Source organism: Gopherus evgoodei, chromosome 22 (assembly GCF_007399415.2).
Source record: "Gopherus evgoodei ecotype Sinaloan lineage chromosome 22, rGopEvg1_v1.p, whole genome shotgun sequence".
NCBI classification, from domain to species: Eukaryota; Metazoa; Chordata; order Testudines; family Testudinidae; genus Gopherus; species Gopherus evgoodei.
In genome coordinates, this window is record NC_044343.1 from 6,546,398 (window position 1) to 6,570,848 (window position 24,451).

General features: G+C 48.3%; 2 protein-coding genes across 3 annotated transcripts in view; both read left to right on the forward strand.

The window, feature by feature from the left end:
* The first annotated feature begins 6,774 nt into the window (after positions 1-6,774).
* LOC115638584 (activated RNA polymerase II transcriptional coactivator p15-like) lies at positions 6,775-13,516 on the forward strand. The gene is made up of 5 exons (XM_030540342.1): positions 6,775-6,837; positions 9,076-9,145; positions 9,969-10,085; positions 10,402-10,510; positions 12,839-13,516. Exons 2-5 carry the CDS (start codon positions 9,077-9,079, stop codon positions 12,916-12,918), a joined length of 375 nt encoding a protein of 124 aa, XP_030396202.1. The 5' UTR covers positions 6,775-6,837; position 9,076; the 3' UTR covers positions 12,919-13,516.
* Positions 13,517-20,619: 7,103 nt separating this feature from the next.
* CELF5 (CUGBP Elav-like family member 5) overlaps positions 20,620-24,451 on the forward strand; it is a 57,037-nt gene continuing 53,205 nt past the window's right edge. For both annotated transcript variants that reach the window (XM_030540474.1, XM_030540475.1), the window contains exon 1: positions 20,620-20,916. In XM_030540474.1, the coding sequence (XP_030396334.1) occupies positions 20,652-20,916 (265 nt within the window). In that variant the 5' untranslated portion in view covers positions 20,620-20,651. The remainder of the gene's footprint in view (positions 20,917-24,451) is intronic.

Below are 24,451 nucleotides of genomic sequence, written 5' to 3' on the forward strand. Positions count from 1 at the left end.
GCATTGGTGGAACAATGACCTTTTCTCTCCAGAGTGAAAGCAGTTTACCCTGTTATCTCATTTAGGTGTGCCTAGCCCTATCCTGTCACTACAGAAAGTACGTTCAGCTCATGGTAATTACTGCAGCTGGTGTATTGCATTGCTGATCAAAGTATTCCTGCTGATAGCAAAGCATTCATATATTCACAGCTGTGAGAGAGCAGAATTACATCCTCCTCACACCTGAAGCAGAAGGAGGCTGCCACTTTTTGATCTATTTAAATCAGGTGTAAACATTTAACAGAGAGAGTAATGAACCCCTGAAACTGTTTACCAAGGATCATGGTGGATTTCCCATGACTGACCATTTTAAAATCCAGATGGGATGTTTGTCTAGAGATCTGCTTGAGGAATTATTTTGGGGATGTTCTGTGGCCTGTATACAGAAGGTCAGATTAGATGATCGCGGTGGTCCTTTCTGGCCGTGGAATCTATCAGTGTGTGAATGCAGTCTTGTGTTCTAATCCCATTATTGCAGGTCCCTGAAATTAGAACACTCTAGTGCTGGGGGTTATCAGTTGTGCTGGGTTCCCCTTGCAAAGTCAATTTGGAAACTTGCAACCAATCCTGGTGCTGTCCTTTGGGTTGTTTTGTAATAACAAAAAGTGATGATGCAGGGTCAATTTCACAGTATCTGCTTAATCCTCCCAACCATAAAATACCATACAGGGAGAAATCCAGACACAGTTTGTTTTAACGTAATAGATTCCAAGGCCAGAAGGAGCAAAGAATCCTGTGGCACCTTATAGACTAACAGACGTTTTGGAGCATGAGCTTTCGTGGGTGAATACCCACTTCCTCAGATGCATGTGAGGAACATGCATCTGAGGAAGTGGGTATTCACCCACGAAAGCTCATGCTCCAAAACGTCTGTTAGTCTATAAGGTGCCACAGGATTCTTTGCTGCTTTTACAGATCCAGACTAACACGGCTACCCTCTGATACTTAAGGCCAGAAGGGACCATTGTGACCTCAGGTATTTCTTCAGGACATGGGCTATAGCTCATCCTCAGCCTAGCCATGTGCCCTGTCTTTGATTTGTAAGGATTTTGCTTTGACTGGCAGAAGAAATAATTAAAATGGTTCCCAAGTTCATGCAGGTGGGATAAGATTATGCCTTAGCTAAAATGCATCTATGGGATAATGCTGCTAGCATCCTTCTCAACTCTCCCTGCTGTCCTGGAGTTAGGAAACTCAGCACACTGTAGAAATACTTACGCTCTCCAAACAGGCTCTGTCTATTGCAACTATTTTCCAGTCTCTCCACATGCAGACTGCTGGGGAGGCTGTATACATGTACACAGGCTGCCCTAGAGCAAGTTACTACATTTTGAGAATTTTTTTCATTTTAACTTCCCAATTTTGCACACAAGAAAATCCATCCAGAGCCACTAGGTTGGAGGAGGATAGACTCCTTGAGCAATAGCGATTACTGGCAAAAAACAATCTCCATGCTGGTTTTTGAGTTTATAATCTCTGCAAGAAGGGAAGAAACTCTGGTAATCACTGCAGCTATTGCTCTGTCCTGTGGAGCCTGGTGCATAATAGTTGCAGTAGGGAAAGTTTTATATATAATGGGCCAAATTTTGCAGTCTGGAATTGAAACTCAGACAGTAATGCATTAAGATTCACCCACGAAAGCTCATGCTTCAAAATGTCTGTTAGTCTATAAGATGCCACAGGACTCTTTGCTGCTTATTAAGATTTTAAGTAATCCCTTAAGCAAACTCCCCCTTGAATTCAGTGAGAGTTTTGCTTGATTTAAGGACTGCAGAATTTGGCCAGGCAAGAGAGTTTACTGTGTTGAAAAGCTGGATAACTTGAAAACCTGCCATATACACGCTACGTCCAGTACGTAGTCCTATGCTTGTACCTTCTGGTGTTACCAAACTTAATACTCAAGTGCAAAAATGACTTTTCAAACACCGAGCTTGGTTATATTTAGGTGCATAGTGAAAGGGGGTTCTACTCATTGAGGATGAGCTAATATGAAAATTTTAAATTGTAGATTTCTGCTACTTTGGGGGGGGGAGCAAAACAACCCATACAAACCACCAACAAAAAACAAACAGAAAACCCATGACATGCACTACAACAAATTGGCTTAAAAGGAGCAGTGCATGGTTTTTTTCAGCTACCCATAACACAAAAGCATCTGAATAAATTTTGCTTATAAATTCCAAAATGGTCTCATCTGTGCTCTGATGAAGAATGGATAATTTCAGCTGAATTTATATTTTGAGCATGTAATAATGAGGTTCTAAATTAAAGGCTTGATGGTTGCCTCAACTTACTGGACTCATTACTGTAATTCTTTTTAGGCTTTGTGCAATTCACTGGCTTCCTAAATGAAGCCTCCAGAACTAATTCATCTGGGATAATCTAACTACTGGGCAATTGCATAAAGACTTCTTCCATCTAGCAGATCCAGCACATTGTCTGAAAGACCAAAAAGAATGCTTAAAGGGGCTAGTTAAATCTTAATGCCATTCTGTCTGAGTCCTGGGGCTAGTGACAATATATTTTCAGTACTTAACTTTCTGTTGGGGCTTTGCTGGTTGCTTTTAAAAGTAAGGCCTTCAGCCACCTGCTGGACGTGGGTCTTCCAGCATCCAACCAAAGTGCATGTTGTCTGCCCCATATAATTCAGTAATTGACTCTTTCACAAGGGGAGGGATAGCTTGGTGGTTTGAGCCTTGGCCTGCTAAACACAGGGTTGTGAGTTCCATGCTTGAGGGGGCCACTTAGGGATCTGGGCAAAATCAGTACTTGGTCCTGCTAGTGAAGGCAGGGGGCTGGACTTGCTGACCTTTCAGGGACCCTTCCAGCTCTATGAGATAGGTATCTTTCCATATGTTAAATGTCTCTCTCTATGCTTGTGAAAACCCAAAGCAACCCCAATTTTTTTTTTCTAACATCCTGCATCTATTAACACTTGATCTATATCTACCATTTTGCCAGTTCAGGAGTAACCAACATAACCTTCCACCTCCTCACCTTAGCTGTCCTAGAGCCACTGTGAGTGAGTCACGGGAGGCACTGCTCTTTTCCTGGTGAGGCATGATTAGACTCTCACTGACATTCTTAGCCCCCAATAACCTGCAAAACCAAATCTGGATTTCTTTGTGCATAAATGAAAAAGGCACTAGGACAGTGGCTCTCAAACTTTTTTATACTGGTGACCCCTTTCACATAGCAAAACTCTGAGTGTGACCCCCCCCTATAAATTAAGAACACTTTTTATATATTTAACACAATTATAAATGCTGGAGGCAAAGCAGGGTTTGAGGTGGAGGTTGACAGCTCATGACCCCCTGCAGGGTCCTGACCCCCCCAGTTTGAGAACCCCTGCACTAGGCCACTGGCCTGCTTCTCTGCAAGTGCAGAGCACTCTCTCTAGTTCATCAGACTCTTCCTGTGCTACAACTACTAGGCAACAGAGCTGTTCCTCAGTAACACTAATCCTGCATTTTTTGTGTGTGCTCATTTTCATGATAACGGTTCTAGACTCGTGCCACTTCTGTTGGTGGTTGGCAGGTACCACTCAGTTCTGGCCAGTCTCCATTGGAGGAAGGAGTACGATACACATAGGTACAATGATGAATTTTTATTTTCACTGTCAGAGATTTTTTTTAATTTACAGAAACTTGTTGACTGTTTTGTGTCTCTTTCTGGAATCACTCAATGCATTTAATTAGTTAGGGGACATGTGCATTATGGAGAGAAAATGTTCTGGAAAAGAAAAATAAAATCATTATCAATAGACATGTCTGTTTACTGCCTATGGCAATGTCTGGTATGGTGAAACAACCAAAGAAGAGGAGGTAGCTGTAACCAAAATTCATGGCAGACCAGCGCACTCAGCATATGACACTTTTTGGCAGAAGGCTACACAGAGGAGCAGCTGCAACTTTCAGTTTCTGCTGCTGTAGTGAGTATATGAGCTGAGGGCACGGACGCCGAGGTCTTTAACTCTGCTCTAGTAGCAAGCCCCTGAGTTTATATGACAATAACAAGGCTTCTGATGGTCATTGAAGGCTGGATCCAAAGTCCATTGACGTCAACGTGAGTCTTTCTATTGACTTTAGTGAGCATGTGTGTTTCGGGTACTATAGGAGTGCTAGATGTCTTTAGCCATCATTTTACTTTTTCATTTGAAGAAACTGAGACCGTGCAGCTGGAGTGGAAACAGTGCAGTCCTTGTTGTTAATTCTCCTTCCCTCTAAGGTCCATTGGTCATGCATCTGGGTACCCAATACAAAAACCATTTTACAGCATGGCCCTCCCTGGGCTTCCGCTGTAAGGAGACACACACACAAACACACCCCTGCCAGCAATGTACCACTCCAGTAAGATGAGCTGTGCGCCATGTGCTAAAGATCAGTATAAACTGGTTTACTGGGGGTTAGTGGGCACTGGTTTTGCATAGAAAGACTGAGCAAAAGTGTCTTAATTGTCCTGATGATGCCCGGTCTGTTGGGTTAGGAACTCCTGAGTTGTGTTTCCAGTTCTGCCACTTTCTCATTCTCTAGTTTTGGGCAAGTCATGTAAGTGTATGAATGCCTCAGTTTCCCCCTTTGTAAAACAGGAATAATAGAATCATAGAATATCAGGGTTGGAAGGGACCTCAGGAGGTCAATTAGTCCAACCTCCTGCTCAAAGCAGGACCAATCCCCAACTAAATCATCCCAGCCAAGGCTTTGTCAAGCTGGGCCTTAAAAACCTCTAAGGATGGAAATTCCACCACCTCCCTAGGGAACCCATTCCAGTGCTTCACCCCCCTCATAGTGGAAAAGCTTTTCCTAATATCCAACCTAGACCTCCCCCACTGCAACTTGAGACTATTGCTCCTTGTTCTGTCATCTGCTACCACTGAGAACAGTCTAGATCTGTCCTCTTTGGAACCCCCTTTCAGGTAGTTGACAAGGCATCTGACAAGGCCTGGCTCCATCCTCGTGTCCAGGCCACCTGGCCAGTGATTTGGCACGAGCAACTTCTAGGTTGGTAACTAAAATAACAACCTTGCAGAGCTTGTGTGTGGAGGGGTGCACCTACTTGATTTTAACATTGGTACTGAACACGAGCCAAAAATCTTTAGTGTAGAACTTTCGGAGCAAACTTTGTCAAGCCAAATATTTTTGTATAAGTCTTAAATATATAACCTCCCCGGTGGTCATAGACTTTGGTCAACTGGGATGTTGTAACATCTTCCATTGCTATAGTGTCTCATATATCAAATATTTGAGAAAGAAGGTGGGTGAAATATCTTTTATTGGACCAAGTTCTGTTGGTGAAAGAGGCAAGCTTTTGAGTTTACAAACTTGAAAGCCCATCTCTTTCACCAATAGAGGTTGGTCCAATGAAAGATACTACCTCACCCACCTTGTCTAATATCCTGGAACCGCCACTGCAACCCTGCAATACCAAATAGCTGTCTGCTGTTTACATCCAGGGTTCCTGAAATGCAACCCCTTCTGGGGTGGCAGCCAGCTGTCACATGGACAAACACTGTACAAATTAGGGTGAGGATTACAGATGCTTGTCTACACAAGGAAATTAATTTGGGTTAAAATAGGGTGTGAAAAGGAAGGAGCACCTTATTCCAAATCCACAAAGCTAATTTGTCATATAACATTCTTATTCCAGAATAAAGGCGTCCATGCAGGGAGTTAATCAGGAACAGCTATTCTGGAATAACACTCCGTGTTGACAAGCTCTTCCTCATGAAAGATACCGTGGGAGCTTGGATGTCCATGTGGAGTGGAGGCCCTTGGTTTTGAAAGCCTCACCCTACAGCTTTACCTACTGGATTTATTTATCATTAGGGCCCTACCAAATTCGTGGCCATGAAAAACGCATCACAGATCGTGAAATCTGGTCTTTTGTGCGCTTTTACCCTGTATTAGACAGATTTCACAGAGAACACCAGCTTTTCTCTAACTGGGGGGCCTGACCCAAAAGGGAGTTGCAGGAGGGTCACAAAAGTTATTTTAGGGGGGTTGCAGTACTGCCACCCTTGCTTCTGCACTGCTGCTGGCGGTGGCTCTGCCTTCAGCGCTGAGCTCCGGGCCAGCAGCCGCGGCTCTCCATCTGCCCAGCTCTGACGGCAGCGCCGCGCAGAAGTACGGGTAGCAGGACCACAACAGCCTCATCAATAACCTTGTGACCCTCCCGCAACTCCTTTTCGGATCAGGACCCCTACAATTACAACACCCTAAAATTTCAGATGTAAGTAGCTGAAATGAAATTTACGAGAATGGACCCTGAATTTGGTAGGGCCCTACTCCCACGGCGGAAGGACTGTGCTGACCCAGTGGCTGCAGGCTATCCAGGAGTTTCACACCAGAGGCAGCCGTGCCCTCCAGTTACACCGGCCAGGAGCTCTGGTTTCTAATCCCCCTGATTCTGCTGCTCTGCTGGAAGGAGAAATGGATCCCAGGGATGCTCTGGTCCCCAGGATGCTGCTCCCAAGCTGGAAATGGAACCCAGGCGTCCTGGTTCCGCTGCTCTGGGCAGGTGCCCCCCCCCCAAGGGAAGGGGGGGAACCCAGGAGTCCGAGCGTCCCCTCCCTCTGCCAGCCCACGCCCCCTCCCTGCCCAGCCAAGGAGGAGAGCGGGGGGAGGGGACCTGAGCGATTGGCTCGGTGGTGGGCGGGACTGTTTGGGTGGATCGGACCCAACGATTGGCTGGCGGGGCGCGGTGATTGGCAGGAGCCGGCGCTAGGGGGGAGTCGCGGGCGCAGTGGGCGGGGCCCAGGGCTCGGAGTCGGAGGGTCCCGGTCGCGCTGTTCCCCGCCAGGTACGGGGGGGGGCTCCTGCCTCGCCCCCCAACGGCCTCGGTCCCTGCCTCTGACCTGCCCCCCCAGCCCTCCTGCTTCTGACCCCCCAATGGTTCCATCCAGACCCCCAACAACCCCCCTCCCAGCCCTCCTGCCCCAGCCCCCCAACAGCCCCCCTGCCCCTGATCCCCCCCAGCGGCCCCCAGACCCCCCTCAGCCCCCCTGCCCCTGACCCCCCAACAGCCCCCCTGCCCCTGACCCCCCCAGCGGCCCCCATCTCCCCCTCAGCCCCCCCAGCCCTCCTGCTTCTGACCCCCCAATGGTTCCATCCAGACCCCCAACAACCCCCCTCCCAGCCCTCCTGCCCCTGACACCCCCCAACGGCCCTCCCAGCCCTCCTGCTTCTGACCCCCTCAACGGCCCCCAACAGCCCCCTCCCTGTTCTCCTGCCCCTGACCCCCCTAACAGCCCCCCCAGCCCTCCTGCTTCTGACCCCCCCAATGGCCCCCAGACCCCTGACAGCCCCCCATCCCTCCTGCCTCTGACCCCCCAACAGCCCCCCCAGCCCTCTTGCTTCTGACCCCCCCAACAGCTCCCAGACCCCCCAACAGCCCCCTCCTGCCTCTGAGCCCCCCAATAGCTCCCCCAGCCCTTCTGCTTCTGACCCCCCAACAGCCCCCTCCTGCCCCTGATCCCCCAATGCCCCCAACAGTCTCCCTGCCCCGCCCTCCTGTCTTGTACCCCCAGCAGCCCCCCAGCCCTCCTGCCTCGCCCCCAACAGCCCCTCCCTGTTCTCCTGCTTCTGACTCCCCCAACAGACCCCCCAACCGCCCCCTCCTGCCTCTGACCCCCCCCAACAGCCCTCCCAGCCCTCCTACATTGTCCCCTCAATGGTTCCAGCCCCTGTCTCCCCCAGCCTCTCTCCCTGTCCTCCTGTCTCTGACCCCCTCAACAGCCCTCTTCCCTGTTCTGCCTCTGACCCCCCCAACAGCCCCCAGACCTCCCAACTGCCCCCTCCTGCCTCTGACCCCCCCAACAGCCCCCCTCCCTGCCCTCCTGCCTCTGACACCCCCAACAGCCCTCAGCCCCCCTCCCCTGGCCCTCCTGCCTTGCACCTCCCTTCAACAGGCCCTATCTCCCCCAGACCCCCCAACAATCCTCTCCTGGCCCTCCTGCCTCTGACCCCCCTCAACAGCCCCAGGCATTGGTGTAGGAAGGGGCTGTGTACCCTGCTCCTCATACAGGGACCCCCTCCCAGTGCTGGCATGGTCCCTTCTGGGGACCCCGGCCTTTTTGGATCCCAGCCTTGTCCTTCCGTGCTGCTCTCTCTCCCTTTGGGAAGATGGGCAAGGCTTGCTCAAGGGCAGCAGAGTTTCAATCCCCACCTTCTCCTCCTGCTGCCCCTCTCCTTTCTGGGGGCGCTCCCACGCTCGTCCCATCCACCTTCTACGCTGCAGCGACCGTCTCGTCACTGCTGCTCACAGCTTCAGAGACAGTGTCCACCCCCCTCAAAGAGCAGCTTTGGGGACCTGCTTTAATCCCCCCTCTCCCCATGAAACCACCCTGCTCATTGGATCTGATTTGGGCATGTGGATCTCAGACTGCCAGTTCCCCTTGGCTTGGCCACAGCATGTGGAGTTTTCCAATCCTCCTCCCTCATTTTCCCTCCTTTCTCCACTTCCTTCTATCTAGTTCTGTAATGGGTGTCCTTTAGCACAGAGCCACTAAAGTTTCTTTCACCCCAGCTAGCTTAGTTCAATCTTTCTTGTGGTAAGGAGCCTGGGCAAAAATCCCTTGAACTGTTCCTTGCCCGCTGTGATAACTGCAGAGTTCTTACTCTGCGTCTCAGAGGTGGTGACTGTTGCGCTGATGGGCACCTTAGAAAGATTTGAGAGATGGTGAAATGTTGGGGAGCTCTAAGGAGTGTTCTCATTTCTTATCCCTCTTTTCCTTGCCCAGCTTCCACGTTATGTGGCTTTAGAACAGGGCATCTGATTTAATCGTCGTTCCGAGACAACTGCTGAAGACTGAATTGCCCATTGAGATGACGAACTGGAGCAGGGATCCCATTGTTATGACTCTGTCATTTCCTCCACATGAAGTTAAGCCTAGTGACTCTGCCGTCAGAGGGAGGCAGAAGCTACCCGTGCCAGCAGCTAAAACTCTGTAGCGTGAGGAGGGGGTTATTTTGCTGTAAATGTTGAGCGTGGGGTTGAAGGTGAAGGGTTCAGCCTGCTTCTTTGGTGTTTGTCTTCCAGAATGCCCAAGTCCAAGGAGCTTGTGGAAACAACCACTTCAGACAGTGGATCTGATGCTGAGAATGAAAAGGTATCGGTTTGCAGTAGTGGGGGAATGAGACTGACTTTGCTCCCGCGCATCAGGCATTCCCCTCCTACGTACGTCCCTCCGGTGGGGAAACAAGTAGCAGTGTTCTAGGTACTTCAGTTAATCCTCTGAGGTCATGCAAACAGTAACCTGAATTCCAGTGAGTGAGCTCTGGGGTGAAAGTCGGCAACTAAGTGTCCTTCCCAGGTCATGCCACTGTGCAAGTTAGGATGCTCCTTGGCACTGAGGCCAACCCTATGCTTACAAGTGCCAAGGGATCAATCTTTTGCATCCATGCAGAGCAGAAGAGGCTTTGGGGGTTTTCTAATGTTACTTGAAAAGTCACAGCAGGTGAAGGGAAGAGTAATTTCCCTCCTTGCTTTCCAGACCTGAATGGCTTTCGGCCTTCTAAAGGCTGTATCATAATGCAGCAAGGGAAGATCACACAAACAACTTTATTTCTAGCACTTCCTAACTTTTCAGGGCTTGACTTTACAGCCTGAACGTTCCTTTAGTGTAGTTTTTAAGGTAATTATTCATAGGTTGGGCCCACTCTACTGGCTGCAATCTAGTTTTAAGAGGTTGCAGACAGGTTTAGCTCAAGTACTGCTGGTTGCTAGTGTAGTTAACAGCAGAGTGCCATGTTAGTATTGGTGCAGTTAGTATGTCTGGCTGAAGGGGCTGTGAGTGACTTACCATCAGATCCCATCTCACAAAATGTGTGCAAGTCCCATCATCTGGACTATCTAGAAGCCGCATGGGCTTGAGAACTAGACTAATCACAAGGGGTGGGGGGAGCTCTCTAATTGTGACTTCTTCTTTACAGAAAAGGAAAAAAGAGATGCCGTCCAAGCCAGAGAAAAGACCAAAAACTGAGGCCAAAACTTCCAAGGTGGCAACAAAAAGTCAAGGGCAAGACAGTGAAGAGGAGGGCATGTTCCAGGTATGGGTGGAAGGGGAGCGGATCAGGTGTTACAGACAAATCTACCTCTGTCACGTCCTTCAGATCCCTTTGCCACATACACACACAGATTTCTATTCGTTAATTTCCTAGCCAAATCAGAATTCTTTCCTGGTTTCTTGCATTGGTGTGGCCTTTCTTTCGCCAGTTAAATACAATCTGTGCTGACCCAATGGAGTTTTAAGTAAAGAGATGAAGTAATATGGACGGTAGCTAAATATCTGTATACAAAGCTGATTGCAGCATTCCTCAACTCAAATCCAGGCCTCTCTGTAACCGTGGTTTAATATCGTTGCAGATTGGGAAGATGCGCTATGTCCGAGTGTCCTGCTTTAAGGGGAAAGTCCTTGTGGATATCCGAGAATTCTACATAGATAAGGAAGGGGACACTAAACCTGGGAGAAAAGGTAACCAGACATCTCCACTAGGTGGCAGTAATGCATCATAGTCATCTCTTTTCCAATACAATTAAAATCATGAATGAGTCTAGGGCCGTTGTGTCCAGGAGTTGGAAACTTTACATTATTCTTAAATGACTGACTTCAGCATCTTCTGAAAGTCTCCAATATCCCCACTGCCATCTGATGCTGGGAAGTGAGCAGCACGGCCCCATGGTGGGCTATTAATGAAAGAGCAACCAGCCCAGTGACCTTAGTCTGTGAAGCTTGGCTCCCTGCCTCTTACTGAAGGGGGACTTCAACTGAGGAAGGACATGGACAGTCGGTAAACTGAATATCAGATAAAAGGCAGGAAATGGAACATGATCGAAGATGGGGTTATTCTGCTAGCCAGCATAAGGCTCCACTCTGCAGGAATGTAGTACCTTAATTTGACCAAAGTTCACCCTTCCTGCTCCCTTTTCTCCCCTCCAACCATTTCTCTTATAAACAGCACCTTTGCAGGGGGTAGGGGGCGCAATTGAGTATGTAAAATAAGACAGGCCAAAGGAAAGTAGAAAATTGTAACCCACACACCGCTGTCCAGCATCCGGCTGTTGATAGACAAAATGAAATCTATATTGAAGCCGCATACATTGGCACGCGAGCCTGTTAGAACTCTGGGGTTGTACTGTGTACCGTGCATTCACCCTAATCTTTTAACCACGGAAGTGCAGGCAGCAGGGACTGCACAATCCCAAAATATGATATTTCATCTCAATGTGAACAGAAACTGGAATTTCATAATCCCTCCAGGCTATCCCTCCATACTAAAGCAAGGATGACGGCAGCGTGCCACGTAAGGTGCATGCCTGAGGCTCCTGGCAAGTTGCCCAGTGTGACCCGCAGTGGAATAGAGTTTGGGGGACCCTTTCTTAAAGAGCCATGCGGTCCTTGGAATAACATGATCTGATGGGGTAATTTTTTATACACCACAAAGGAAAGAGGAAAACAGCACAGAAAGTAATTTAAAGGCTGTTATGGAACAGGGGCATCATTCACTCCAGAACTTCTCTCCCACTGCTGAGTTAGTGTTCATTCATGGCCCTTTTCATTACAACTTTCCGGCTGACAGTGATTTGCTTAGTTGACTCACTTGACTCTAAGTTCCCAGGCCACGTCTGTAAGTCATTCCCCTCTTCTGCCCTATGTGTTGGGGTATTCAGCAGAGATTCAGTTACACGAAATTTCCCACGAATCGTTCAGTTCTCATTATTGATTTTGTGTCTGTGCAGATGAATTTCTTTCAGCTTGATTTGCCACTCGCACACTAAGCATGGCTTACCCTCCAGAAATTAATTCCCTTCAAAGAAGTTACCACTGTACATTACTCACTTAAAGCAAACAGCTTATTCTGTAATGAAAAGCAGGAACAGATTCCTGAAACCTTTCTGTGCCAGTCTAGGGGGAGTGGGAGACAGAAGGGGGATTAAACTCTTTTTGACACGTAGGAAACTTGCCCGGAATACAGGACAGAAGATCTGTTCGTCTGCTACTCAGAACTTGAGTCTGTAGAGGAATGTTCATATGAATGCTGTCTCTTCGGTTTTGATGTAGTGTCTCTAGCCACTGATGTTTGTCTAAAACTTAATAAAATGTGTGACTAAGTGTCAGGACATGTTACTTTTGGTTTTGCTCAGGAAACAAGCGGACAGCATCCAGGTGGAACCAAGCTGGCCATGTCCATGACCATGTTTCTTTTCCGTGGAAAAGGCAAATTACATCAAGCTGGCTTTCTCTCTCTGTGGGTGGTTATTTAGCTCCTGCCTAAGGAGCTAAAAAGAAGCCAATTCCTCCACATTTAAGCCACCAGAGTGACCGTTGTTAGTGGTAGTTTTTGTAATTGAAATTACAGTTGCTGGGATGGGAGTTTGCATTCCTCATTTGGCCAACACGAAGGATGGGACTCTAATTGCTGGACAGGGACTGGGAGTAAGGGCTCCTAGGGTTTGTTTACAGCTTTGCTATGACCTTGGGCCATTTAGCAGTTTCCTCCTCTTCTTTTCCCCATCTGTAAAATGTGGGGAAGCCATCTCCTGGGAGCATTAAAGCTTTCTGTTTTTCTGTAGTACTCGGGGAGTACCACAGAAGCACACATTTCATAGTTGCTACCGTGTTAACATGGAGCTGCTTTACTTAAAAGGCTGCCTCAGTTTCTGTTCTGGGATCTGATTCAGATCATAAATTTCCCTTTTATAACTGCCCTGATGGAGCCACATTGGCTGTGGAACTTGCTGATTCTGCTCTGTTTGGTTCTGCAGGCATGTCTCTGTAATCCTTCTCCTTTGCTGTTTCCAGGGATCGCCCTATCTGCCGAACAGTGGAACCACTTGAAGGAGATCATTCCAGATATTGATGCTGCAATCAAGAAATTCTAAGATTTGTTTATTTAAAATCCTGTATTTTTCCTGTTTTTTTTTTTTTAATTGCTGTTCTGCATTGGATCCCATCCAGGAGAAAGGTTCATTTGTTTAGATTGTGATAATGCTCAAGGGGCTAGCGATTGCTCTAAGGTTTTAAAATATAATGTGGAACAAATGCATGAACCTAGATTCAGTTTTGCTAAAAGAGCCTTTAGTGTCTTCAGCCCCTGCCTGTCCCTAATGCTTTGTATAGTGAGTGATCCCATCAGTGATCTGCTGCATATAAGAGTCTGACTTCTAACTGGCATTTCCTGAACTAAATGGCTATTGACTATCATGCAGAGCTGTCTAGCTGCTCCACATCTGTTGTGATCTTCCACTTGGCCAAATATTTAGTAAGCAATTTAGTCCAGCTACCTCCTTCCCATCCGTCCACCTCATCTAGGCTCTGGAAACGCTGCATACAGCATTCTGGCTGTTTCCATTAGCTTTTGTGTTTGGAACAATTCCTGTCTCTCCCCCCCAATCCCCTTGAAGAAGGGGATTGTAGCACTTCAGCAGGGAAAATAGCATGTAGTGGAGGAATATGCCCAATAAACTTGTTTGCATTACAAAAAAAAAAAAGTGTAGTCTTCCCTGTTGCTGGTAACTTAATTCTCTGTTTTGTCCTCTTAGGGTGTCAGATTTCCTTCCACAGGGAAAATAAGTGGTTGAGCAGTGGCCCTGCCTCGGCATTTAGTCTGTCTTTTTTTTTTAAAAGAGCCCCTAACTTTTGTTATATAGAATTGATGAGATACCTCTCTTAGCAGAATATAATAAATAGTGCAGGCCACAGAAGGCCCTCAACTAGATCATCTGTTCTGTCAGAGGGGCAGTAATTACTTCATAAGCATACGAATGACTAAAGAGGGAAATTAAAAGCCGAAGAAGGGAGAACCTTCCTTCCTCTGGTGGAGGAAAATCAAAGTAAAACTTCCCAGGCCCCACACTGAATGGGTAGCATGAGTATTCCTGTTATTTAAGACTAAACAAACTTGAATACTGTTAATCAACAGGGGGACAAGCAAAGCCTCTCTGCATCTAGTGCTCACGTTCTATTTCAGGTACTTATCTAGCCTTTGTTGCCATAGTAGCTGAGCACCTCCCACTCTTGAATATATTTATCCTTACAACCCCCCAGTGAAATACTAACTATATTTTACAGATGGGGAACAAGGGTCAGATCCTCAAATGGACTGAAGCACCTAACTTCTGTTGAGTTCAATGGGAGACATGGTTCTAGGTCAGTGGTCCCCAACCTTTTTCGATGGGCCAGAGAGGCCTGTGGCGGCGGCCGAGCATCTGCCGAAATTCTGCCAACAAGTGGCAACGTCAATAGGCGTCGCCGCCCACAAGTAGCATCGTCCAGAGGCGTCGCCGCTGAAATACTGCCAAAAATCGGCAGCATTTTGGCAACAACGCCTCTGGATGACGCAGCTTGTCAGCAGCATTTCGGCAGATGCTCGTCCGCTGGCCAGTACGCCATGGCTCCCGCAGGCACCGTGTTGGGGACTCCTGTTCTAGATATTGACCTGGGTCTAACTGACTTCCCCAGGACACACCGGAAGTCTCTGTTAGAGCAGGGAATTGAACCTGGCTCTCCAAAATCCTAAACTAGCCTACTGGAGCATCCTTCCTCTGGCCAGATATTAGCCCCACTCGACACTTTTCTGTTCTAGCAATCAAGAGCAGGCACCTGGGTACCAGACTCAATTTACAGCATATTCAACAGCCAGCATGTTTTACGCTGCAATCTGACTTCTGCAGCCATTGCTAGTACTATACATGGTGCCATAAACCACTCTTCAGTCAGAGGAGGAGGAGGAGCAGGAAAGGAAAATTGCCTGGGGAATGATGAGAAGGGAACAGAGAATGCTCAGAGGAGAGCAGAGAAGTGAGAGTCTAGGGGAAAAAAATGACTGACGGGGGTGAGTCTGGGTAATCTGGAGAGTAGTCAGGGCAGGTGACTTGGATGTGGAGGTGAATAGGACAGTGCGGGGGAAGGCGGTGCAGCACTTGCAGAAGTTTCGTTGTATGCCACCCGCCGTGTGCTAGGTACTTGACAAAACGGAGCTCTCTGCCTTAAGGATCTTACAGTCTAAATGGACAGCGTGCTGATGCTTCGCTGTGTCTCTGAAAAGGTGCAGCACGAGAGTCAGAGTCCAGGTTGGGGTAGGGGAAAGATGACTTCAAGCCATTTTTCTACTTCCCTAACACTGGTCTGTTCAGATGGCTGATGTAGCGCTCAGCAAAAGTTAGTGACCCTGGGGCATCCTGCCCCAGCATGATCCTGTGTTTGGGGCAGTGCAGAAAGAGGCTAGTTGGAGGTGGTGGGTGACTGTCTTACAAACAAGGACGTGTGGGAGGCAAGAATTTGGGAGACGCTTTGAATATATGAATGCAGGCGTCAGTGTTGTCTGTGGGTTGGAGCAGGCGAACCAAGGCACAAGTGTCACACAGCAAAGTTAGGAACAGAACCCAGCTCGCTTGCTGCTTCAGAATGTGTCTTGACCAAAAGACCATCCTTTCACCCTGTAATTTCTGTAGGGATTTTATTGTGGTCAGAGAGAAGAAATAAGGAAAATCAGATAAGTAGGGCTTAAAATTTAAGTCAGTAAAATGGCCCCAAACGAAACTTTGTTAGCAAAAGCAATGCTGAAGAGCGCCTAAATTCGCAGTTCTGAAAGCATGCAAGTTTCATCTTTTTTGGAGGGGGTGTGATGGATTTGAGGTTGTTTTGGTGTTTCTTGGCTGGCTTTTTCCTCAATCCAAAACTGAAAGGAGCACTAAAAAAGTGGTGAATTAGTGAAGTCAAGGAACAGCCCAGTACTTTTAGTTTATAATATAACAAGGTTTGGGGTTTGTTTTTTTTAAATCCTCAAGGAACAGCTGCTTCTGATCAGAAAGATGCCTGAGAGTTGCTGATGGATGTTTGTTTCCAATCCACCCACTGTAAAAATACAATTTATGCTTATAAACTCACAGGATTTAAAACGGGCTTGGTTTTGGTTTGTTGCATAGATAAAAAAATATTTAAAAGCCCATTTAAAATTGGTCAGGATAAATAACAGAGACCTGAAATAGGTAAACAGTGGACCTTTGGAAAAAGAACGAGGAGTGCTTGTGGCACCTTCCGGACTAACAAATTTATTTGGGCATAAGCTTTCATGGGCCATGAAAGCTTATGCCCAAATAAATTTGTTAGTCTCGAAGGTGCCACAAGGATTCCTCGTTCTTTTTGCTGATACAGACTAACACGGCTCCCACTCTGAAACCAGTAGGCCTTTGGTAAATAAGCTAAGATGTAAGCGTATTCGTATTTCCTGTTCTCTCCTCCACAAAGATGTTTTCTAAGCTACCAGCTTGGCAGTTCCTGATCAATTTCCCTGCAGTAGCTGTGATCCGGAATAGATACAGTTGTTTTGCATGAACAACCCCGCTTGGATGTCTTCTGCCAGGAGTTCTTACTTTCTTCCTACCTCCTCTTTCCTTGGGAACTGGTGGGTAAGGGAAGATAGCCAAACAGGCCATCTTGAAAGATCTGGGGGGTGTTTGCAGGATTTTTTAATGTAAAGTGCATCTTACAAATCTAGAACCTGATCTCCAAAGCCTCAGTGACTTTAATGGCACAGGATAGGGCCTCTGGACCCCTTGGCTTAAACTCACCTGTAAATCTCAGTAACTGGATGCTTTCCTACCCTCACATTGCTAGCACATGCTGAAAAGAAATTGAGATCAAATTTGGGTTTTGATCATCCGCAAATGTCCCTCTATTAGCTGTGAAATTTCTTTCACCGTGTGGGGTTTCCTTTCCTTTAACAACTTTTTAAAGGGCTGCCTTTCCTTTGGGGATCTGCTCTTTCCTCCCTAGGGCACCATCAGCCACATGTGTGTGTTATCTTCCTTTTCTGTGCCTCTCTGCAACCTTGCCACTCTGGTATGAGAGACTTGCCCCCTGCAACTCCCGGCACTTACACAAGTCTTCTGAATCTCCTTGTCTTGTTGATTTTCCAATCTCATTTGAAAATCAACCATACCTTGTCTCTTTTGCATATGCCTACTAATTTCCTGTCTCCGTCTGATACTCATAGTAATTCCACAACTATTATCCTTCATTATTTATTCCTTAATCCTGTTGTTTTGGTATATAATTCTTTACCTTATTCTGTGAACTGTTTCAGGGCACTAATTGACAGCTGCTATCTTTTATTATTTACCAGCAATATTCTCATTCCTGTCTTACTCTGCGGTCAGGGATGATTGTAATCTTTCCATTTTGGGGCAGAGTGACCCCAAAAGACACTGGCTACAGTCTTCCTATGGATACCACTGCTTGGATTAGTGGCAAGGCTTGTGATGACAGATCTCTGGTGGCCTATGCAACAAAGGACTGAAGAGAAGTGGATGATGATGTGTGTGGGGGGGGAGGGTGTTGCTTTTCATTTTTACTCTGATTTTTGGGATGATGTTGGCTTCTGAAGTCAAAGCGCCTCTATGGAGACTGCCCGGATTGCTGCTCTGTAACTGAGAGATGGCCCATGGACACTGGTCAGGTTCAGTCTGGTAGTACTGCCTGGCTCCATTTGATAATATATAAGCTGCAAACGCCACCGTTGCTCTGAGAGGTTCTCACACTTGGCAACCCAGGGGATAGGAGATTCAGGTGGCAGGGGAAAGCCAGGGCTGAAAGGAAAAAGTTCAGACCTGCAGCATGTGTCTGTGCTGGGAGTTAGGGGAACAGTAGATGATGGTTTCCTGTTAAGCGTGCGGAGAGGGCAATGTGCAGTGTGTACCGGCCAACGCTGAGCTAACAAGGGGTGACCCTGGTTCCCTCACCAAGGTCTCAGCCCATGCTGTGTCTTCCTGGGGACTGAATATCTCATTAGCATTTCACCCACTACCTGGTGCAGGTTTGGCAGCACTGAATCAGCCCTGAGGCTAGGCCACGACGGGCTGGGGCCTGTACCTGTTGCTTTCTGGGTTAAATCCGACTTAAAAGTGTTGGCAGTGTTTCATTCTGCCTGCCCTTGGGGAGGGTATCTCAGGCTGAGTGGGCAGGTGTGCGTGTGTGTGTGTACATACACGGGACGGGGGGGGGCCTGCGTTTCCTAGTGAGAAGATGTGTTGCATTTGCTACATGTTGGGTAATGTGCTCCCCTCTTCAAATTGCTGCTTCGGTTTATCTGCAGGATTCAGGTGAGCATCCTGGAAGGTGACAAAAACAGAGCCACAAAGCAGGGTTTTTCAGTGCCAGCCTCACACTCCTTCTGCAAAGCCTTTTGGACTGATATTTTCAGCACCTCCAGCCCCTGCTGAAGTCAACGGGAGCTCAGCACCTCTGCAAATCATTCCATTTGTGTGTAAAACAATCAGGCTCCCTCCTTCCTTCCCAACCCTAGGGTAGATAAGCCATTTATCTTCAGCAATGCTATGGAAGAATGCCAGGTTGGAACGCATGGGCATGGAGATATGAGCCACGCTGTGCCGCAGAAGCAATGCACATGGGTGCTGTGCTGTGGTAATGGGGCTGTATCCACAGGTACTGGGAAGGCACACTGGGCCATGTCCCCGGGGGACTGAGGATGTGTGCTGGGCCGCATTTTAGGGCTAGCAGATACATTTGCCCGGCTGAAGGTAGATCCACATCCCTTAGGTAGTCTGCAATGTGAGTCTGATAACACAGTTATATATATATATAAAAATCTCTGTTCATGTTGGTGAGGGGAACTCATCTTGCTGTGTGAAACTGCATCTAAGCATGGTTAGCACTACCAGCTTTGACCAATCAAGTGCAATCTGGACAGGGCCTGGCAGGGGCAGACCAATTTTATAAAGAGAATAGAATATCCCCAGGGAAACTATCTCCCAGAATGCACAGAGCACGGTGGCTTCCAGCTCCCTTCCGCCTCAACATAACACATTGAAGCTGCTCTGGGTCTCAGGGCGTGATTCCACTGTATTACCACTTGCTTCCTTCTGTGGAAAGGGACTTGGTAAATAAACCCTCTAGCCTGAATTGCCTCTCCACCTACAGACAATGGTGCTACAGTAGCGGTGGGGAGGGGTGAGGCTATGAACAATGCGATTTCAGATAGGGATTCGGTAGGAAGATATGTCTCTCATCTGTCCTTACCTCACACCGCCTATGCAAATTGTGATTGGACCTTTATTTTGTAGAAGATGCTGGCGCCTGCTGTGCCACCAACAGCTGGAACATAGACACTACGGTTCTAGGAACCTTAGAAATGCCACTCACAGCAGCTCCCCTCACAATTTAAGAACTGCGGGCTTGATTTTTCATTGGTGCTGAGCATCCCCGACTCCCAGCTGGCTCTGTCTGGGGCTTGGTACCTCTGAAAATTAAGCTCTCCGTTTCCAACATACACTTGCTTTCCACTGACCAAAAAAAAAAAAAAAATCTTTAGGTTTCCTACTTGTCCAGGGGGAGGCAGCTGAATCTGTTTTGTGCCAGATTGCCTGCTTTTTCTGTGTCCCTCTTACCCAAGCTGCAGGTGTCTAGGTTACGTAAAGTGGTCCTCTTTTGCCATTTGCATGGGTCTGGCTTGTGGGGCTTCAATCCAGGCTAAATTGTGTTGCGTTATAAATTGTTCTCCAGTATTTTGCAGAGTTGTGGGCTGGGCCCACCCCCGAAATACATGGTTCCTCTTTCCCGTCTGAATAGGCCTGGATGGTTTCAATGCAGTCGTCATGGCGCTGTTCTAGATTTTGTCTCTCTGGCCAGGCTGAGATGATTCCGACAGCGTTTCCCTTCCAGGCTGAAAGGTTTCTGGACTCCTTTTTACATCCACTGTGCTCCTTCTCAGCATAGTACTAGATTATACCCCCCCGCCCTTCGCCGTCCCCAGCCTATCTGATTTTCCAGTGTGTGTCCAGACTCTATCCTCTTCCTGGACTGCATCTTCCTCCTCTAGTCTGAAAAATTCTAGACTGGCTCTGCAGCTCTCCAGCCTGTTCTGGATTGTGTCCTTCCTCCGGTCAGTGTAAGGTTGGGGCACCTTGGTTCTGCCCAAGGTGCGTGGATTTTCCTAGCCCTCTTTCCCGGCGCTAGCCATCCGTCTTTCTCCAGAACGGCACGGAATGGGCTGTGGTTTACGGATCTCTGTGCCTTGCTGCTGTACCATGAGTTTCTCTCCCCAGTTTGTGACGGGCAGGACTTCCCCCTGCCCCCCAGTATTCAGTATTGTTCCCTACCTTGGAGACTGGATGGCGTGTTTGGGTTCTAAGAGGCATTGGTCTAGGAAGGGGGTGTAGGTTTTATTCTCCCTGGGGGTGCAGTGCTTCTCACTCTGGGGGGAGCAACGATGCAGTGATCTTCAGTCATCCCCATCCCATAGGTTGCATGGCTGGCAGCCCGGTGCTCCCAGGCAGCCTTGCCCCTCTCCCACGCTTGGCTGGGGCATGGTCCCTGCCTCTCTCCCTCTGCAGCAGGCGCTGGCCGCAGGGGCTGCAGGCTAGCAGCGCTGGCAGCCCCTGGGGCACGGTCCCCGCCTGGTTCGCAGCCCCAGGCCGGCTCGGCCTCCCCGGGGACGGGGGCCAGGCTCCTAGAGGCTGCAGCTCCGCCCCGCGCCCGGCAGGTGTCCCTGTGGAGCGGCTCTTTGTGGTCCTGATGCTGCCGCCGCTGGCGGCTGAGCCCATTCCAGCTGAGAGCTCCTTCCTCCCCCGTCCGCATCCTGCGCCGGGCTCGGGGAATGGCCAGACTCACCGAGGGCGAGGCGAGGCGGCAGCAGCAGCTCCTGCAGCCCAGAGCCTCCCCCATGAGCAGCAGCAGCAGCAGCAGCAGCTCGGACCCCCCCGCGCAGCCGGACAGCATGAAGGACCTGGATGCCATCAAGCTGTTCGTGGGGCAGATCCCCCGCAACCTGGAGGAGAAGGACCTCAAGCCCCTCTTCGAGCAGTTCGGCAAGATCTACGAGCTCACCGTGCTCAAGGACCGCTACACCGGCATGCACAAGGGTGAGCCTGCCCCCCACCCCCCAGCATCCTCCTTTCCTCCAGCCACCCCCCAGCCAGCCATCTCCCCTCCCCCTCCCTTCCTCCAGCCTCCCCCAGCTTCTCCTCCCTGTCTCCCTCTCCCCCCCCCAACTCCTAGAGCCCCCTCTTCCCCAGCCCCCTTCTCCTCCCCACCTCCTCGCCTTTCTGGGGCGATGGCAGATTCCAGCCGGTTCCTTTCATTCATTTAGGCTTTTGACAGGAGCTGCCCAGGAACTTTTAATCCTCAGAACAGAATTACATTTGTAATGTTCACAAAGGGGCCCTGGTGGCTTCGACCCTCCTCTTGCCTCCAGGCTGTCTCTCGCTCTGCTCTAGGCAGGATTGGAGCCACAAAGAAACGGGGTTGTGCCTGGGTCTGGGGAAATCTGTGAGATGTCCTTAATACTTCTTCACATGCCTTCTGGGCCCGATGCCTTTCCCCATTTATCGGGCTCCTTTTCCCATGTCCAATTCTGGCCAAAGATCTTCCCCGAACGAAGGGGACTATCCCCTCCCCCCTTTAGACTCAAGTTAATTTAGGGTGAACCATTGGATGGTTTCATAGATGAACCTCATTCCAATCTCCCCCAGAAGATTATTGATCCAAGATGCTGCAGTAACATTTCTGTGAGCTGTAGTTTTTTTGGTCCACTACTGTAGAATATAATAGTATAACAAGGGGAAGGGGGAGGGTGTGTGGAAGACTCCTTGAAATCTTAAGGCTTATAGAAAATAGCAGCCACATTATAGCTTTGAAATCATCTTCTCTAGCTAGGTGATATTTGTATAGTGCTAAAAATGACTCTCTTTATACATAGATGGTTATAGACATTAACTGTACAACACCATGCATATCATGGGAATTTTGTTTGAGTACATTCAATATATGCCAGTAAAAGTGTTTATTGTAAAAACTTATGTCTGCGATTAGAGCCTTCTGGTTGCTCATGTGTGGGGCTCTCCCAGACAATGGTATTTCAGTGTACACGAATGATATACACAGTCATCTTTTTACAACAGGGTAAATGGAGAAGTTGCATTGCCACTCCACTTCCTCTTTCCAGATTTGTGAGAATGGAATTGGAGTGAAGGAACGATAGTGCTAGTGACAGCCAAGCGGTGGTTGTGTGAGAAGGTCCCCAGGGCTCCCCTTGCCCCCCTGTTCTGCCAATCCACCTCAGCCCTAAACCCTGACTGAGGGCAACAAGGAAAGCTGTGTCACATAAATAATCCAATGCCCCTTGGTTCTAACCTGCAGCATCCTCTGCTCTCCTAACCCCCCACCCTCTGTATAGCTGTGCCAGTCCCTTCAATCCTGATTTGCAGCACCCTCTGTATTGCTACTGGGCCTGGTGACAAGCGGTGGTGACAAATTGCATGGCTGGGTTTTTTTTATGCAGACAGATGTACAGGACAGAGTAGGCTGAGATCACAAAAACTCATTGCAATTAAGGCCTGGAGCAGGTGTGGAAGCAGGTCTCCAAAGTGGAAGACCAGCAGTCCCTGGACTATGGTACTGAACCTCCTACCAGGCTATAATGCTGCAGTTTTAAAATCTGCACAACAAAGATTATAAACTGCAAATCTATTCTTCACAGTGATATCCAGAGTGGATGAAAGGCCATCCTGAGCTTCTGATTATCCTAGAAGCTTTAGAATGCCAACAAGTTTTGGAAAGCATGTTTAGGCTGTAATTATTATTAATTTTTAAATCTGATGTTTTAAAAGCTGGTTGTTTTCTGAGTATCAGGTCTGTGGCTTGAATCCACGTCCACCCTAAGCCTGGCCCTGGGTAGATGTTTCCAAGTTTAGAATACTCCGATCACCACCACTAAGGGGATGGCAGAGAAATCAAAGAACCTGGTTCGTTGAAAGACCTGACACGGGTTGTGGAAGCCCCATTGCTTGACAGGTTTAAAACTAAATGGCAGAGAACATACAGTAAAGACCTTTAAAGCTGTCAGCAATCGGCCTGGCTGTGTACGCTCTAAAATGATTTGTGGTGTCATGATATGGGGGTTTTCACTGGAGGGAAGGGGAGCCCAGATCGGTTCTGATGCAGCTGGTTTTGAGTTTAGGGTGTAGCTCTGAAAAGCAAAACACCCTATAGCCACAAGTGCCAGCATTCCCCCAGGGACATCTGATTGTTGCAAGCCCAACAGAGGAAAGGGTGACAAAAGGAAGTGTTATTAACAGACCAGTATCTGTCCAGCCAAAGGGCCAAATTCAGCTCCAGTGTAAAAGGGGTATCATCTCCCATTGAAGCCAATAGGAGCTGCGATGACTGACTTTAGCCCAGGGAGGGTTTCTGTCTTCAATCAGGATTTCAGAATAAAACTGTCATATGTCTGTGTGTGCGCGCGCGGGTGTCTCTGAACAAACCTGTTACCATCTGATAGCAACCCGCCTTTCAAACGCAGCGAGGAGGTGGATGAGGTGGGGGCACGACTCAAACGCACATTTCATTACAATCGACATGTTAAATATAGGCTGCGTTTGTAGGCTGAGGTCAGGCTAAAGGCACAAGGCAGATTCCAGGGATCTGCCACTCAGATATGGAAATTAGAGGGGGCAGCGCTGGTATTAGCCAAATCCTTGTGACATTAACTTGCTGCTAAATGCAGGATTTGAGTAGCCTGCCCCCCCGCCCCCCAATGCCCCTGGCTTTGACATTTTTGAGAGGATGCAGGCGTTGCTGGAATGTTGTTTTGCTCTCGATGCTTCTTTCCAGGGAAAGACATTTGAAAGTTCAGGTTATCACTGTGGTTGTTTCCAGGGCTTCTGGTTCTTCCTCCTTCCCTGTTTTACACAAATAGAAAGTTTGGGTTGATTTCCTTGTATCAGGTTAACTGTTACTCGTTTTTCTGTTATTATTGATGCGCTCGCTTATAAGGTCGCCATCAGCGTGGGAGGTGAGTGGACTTCCCATGGCTGAAGTTGGGTCATTCACCTCCCCAAATAATAACAGGGCTCATCCCTCAGATTGCTGAACCTTCACTGGCAGCAACTTCAGTGGGAACTGAGGACAGTCAGAATCTCATAGGATTGGGCCCAGCAGGCACCTGCAGCTGCAGAGAAAGGTAGGAGCTGGAGGCTGGGTGCCCAGCGTTTCCTAGCTCACATTCAGTGGGAGGTCTGGGCCATCACCCATCCTTAGAGCAGCAGGGTACCTTACCTTTCTCGTGGGCTCATATTCAGCGCTCTCCTCACCCTCCTTTACTGTCGAGAACCGACAAACTCACTGCTCTAGGAGGCTCCTCCATTCCTGTATAAGAATTAGTGCCTTAAAGTCAATGCTATTATGAAACAGTTATATATTCATATTAGTGGCTGAATATTAATACCTCAGCATCCTATTCGGTAGTTGATATTGCTCCAGTTCCCCCTGATATTATTCATGATGCAGTTTTTCTATTTATGTTAATGATGGCAGATATATTTGCATATTAACGGCAATATTTGTCATCGAGCTGCTATTTCCATGGGAAGAGCGGGGAAGTGTTTTCACATATGCTGG

Excerpts from the sequence above, each read along its gene's own strand:
- LOC115638584 (XM_030540342.1), top strand. The coding sequence starts at position 9,077 with ATGCCCAAGTCCAAGGAGCTTGTGGAAACAACCACTTCAGACAGTGGA. Across the intron at positions 9,146-9,968 it reads CTGATGCTGAGAATGAAAAG|AAAAGGAAAAAAGAGATGCC; the intron begins GTATCGGTTTGC and ends TCTTCTTTACAG. Across the intron at positions 10,086-10,401 it reads AAGAGGAGGGCATGTTCCAG|ATTGGGAAGATGCGCTATGT; the intron begins GTATGGGTGGAA and ends ATATCGTTGCAG.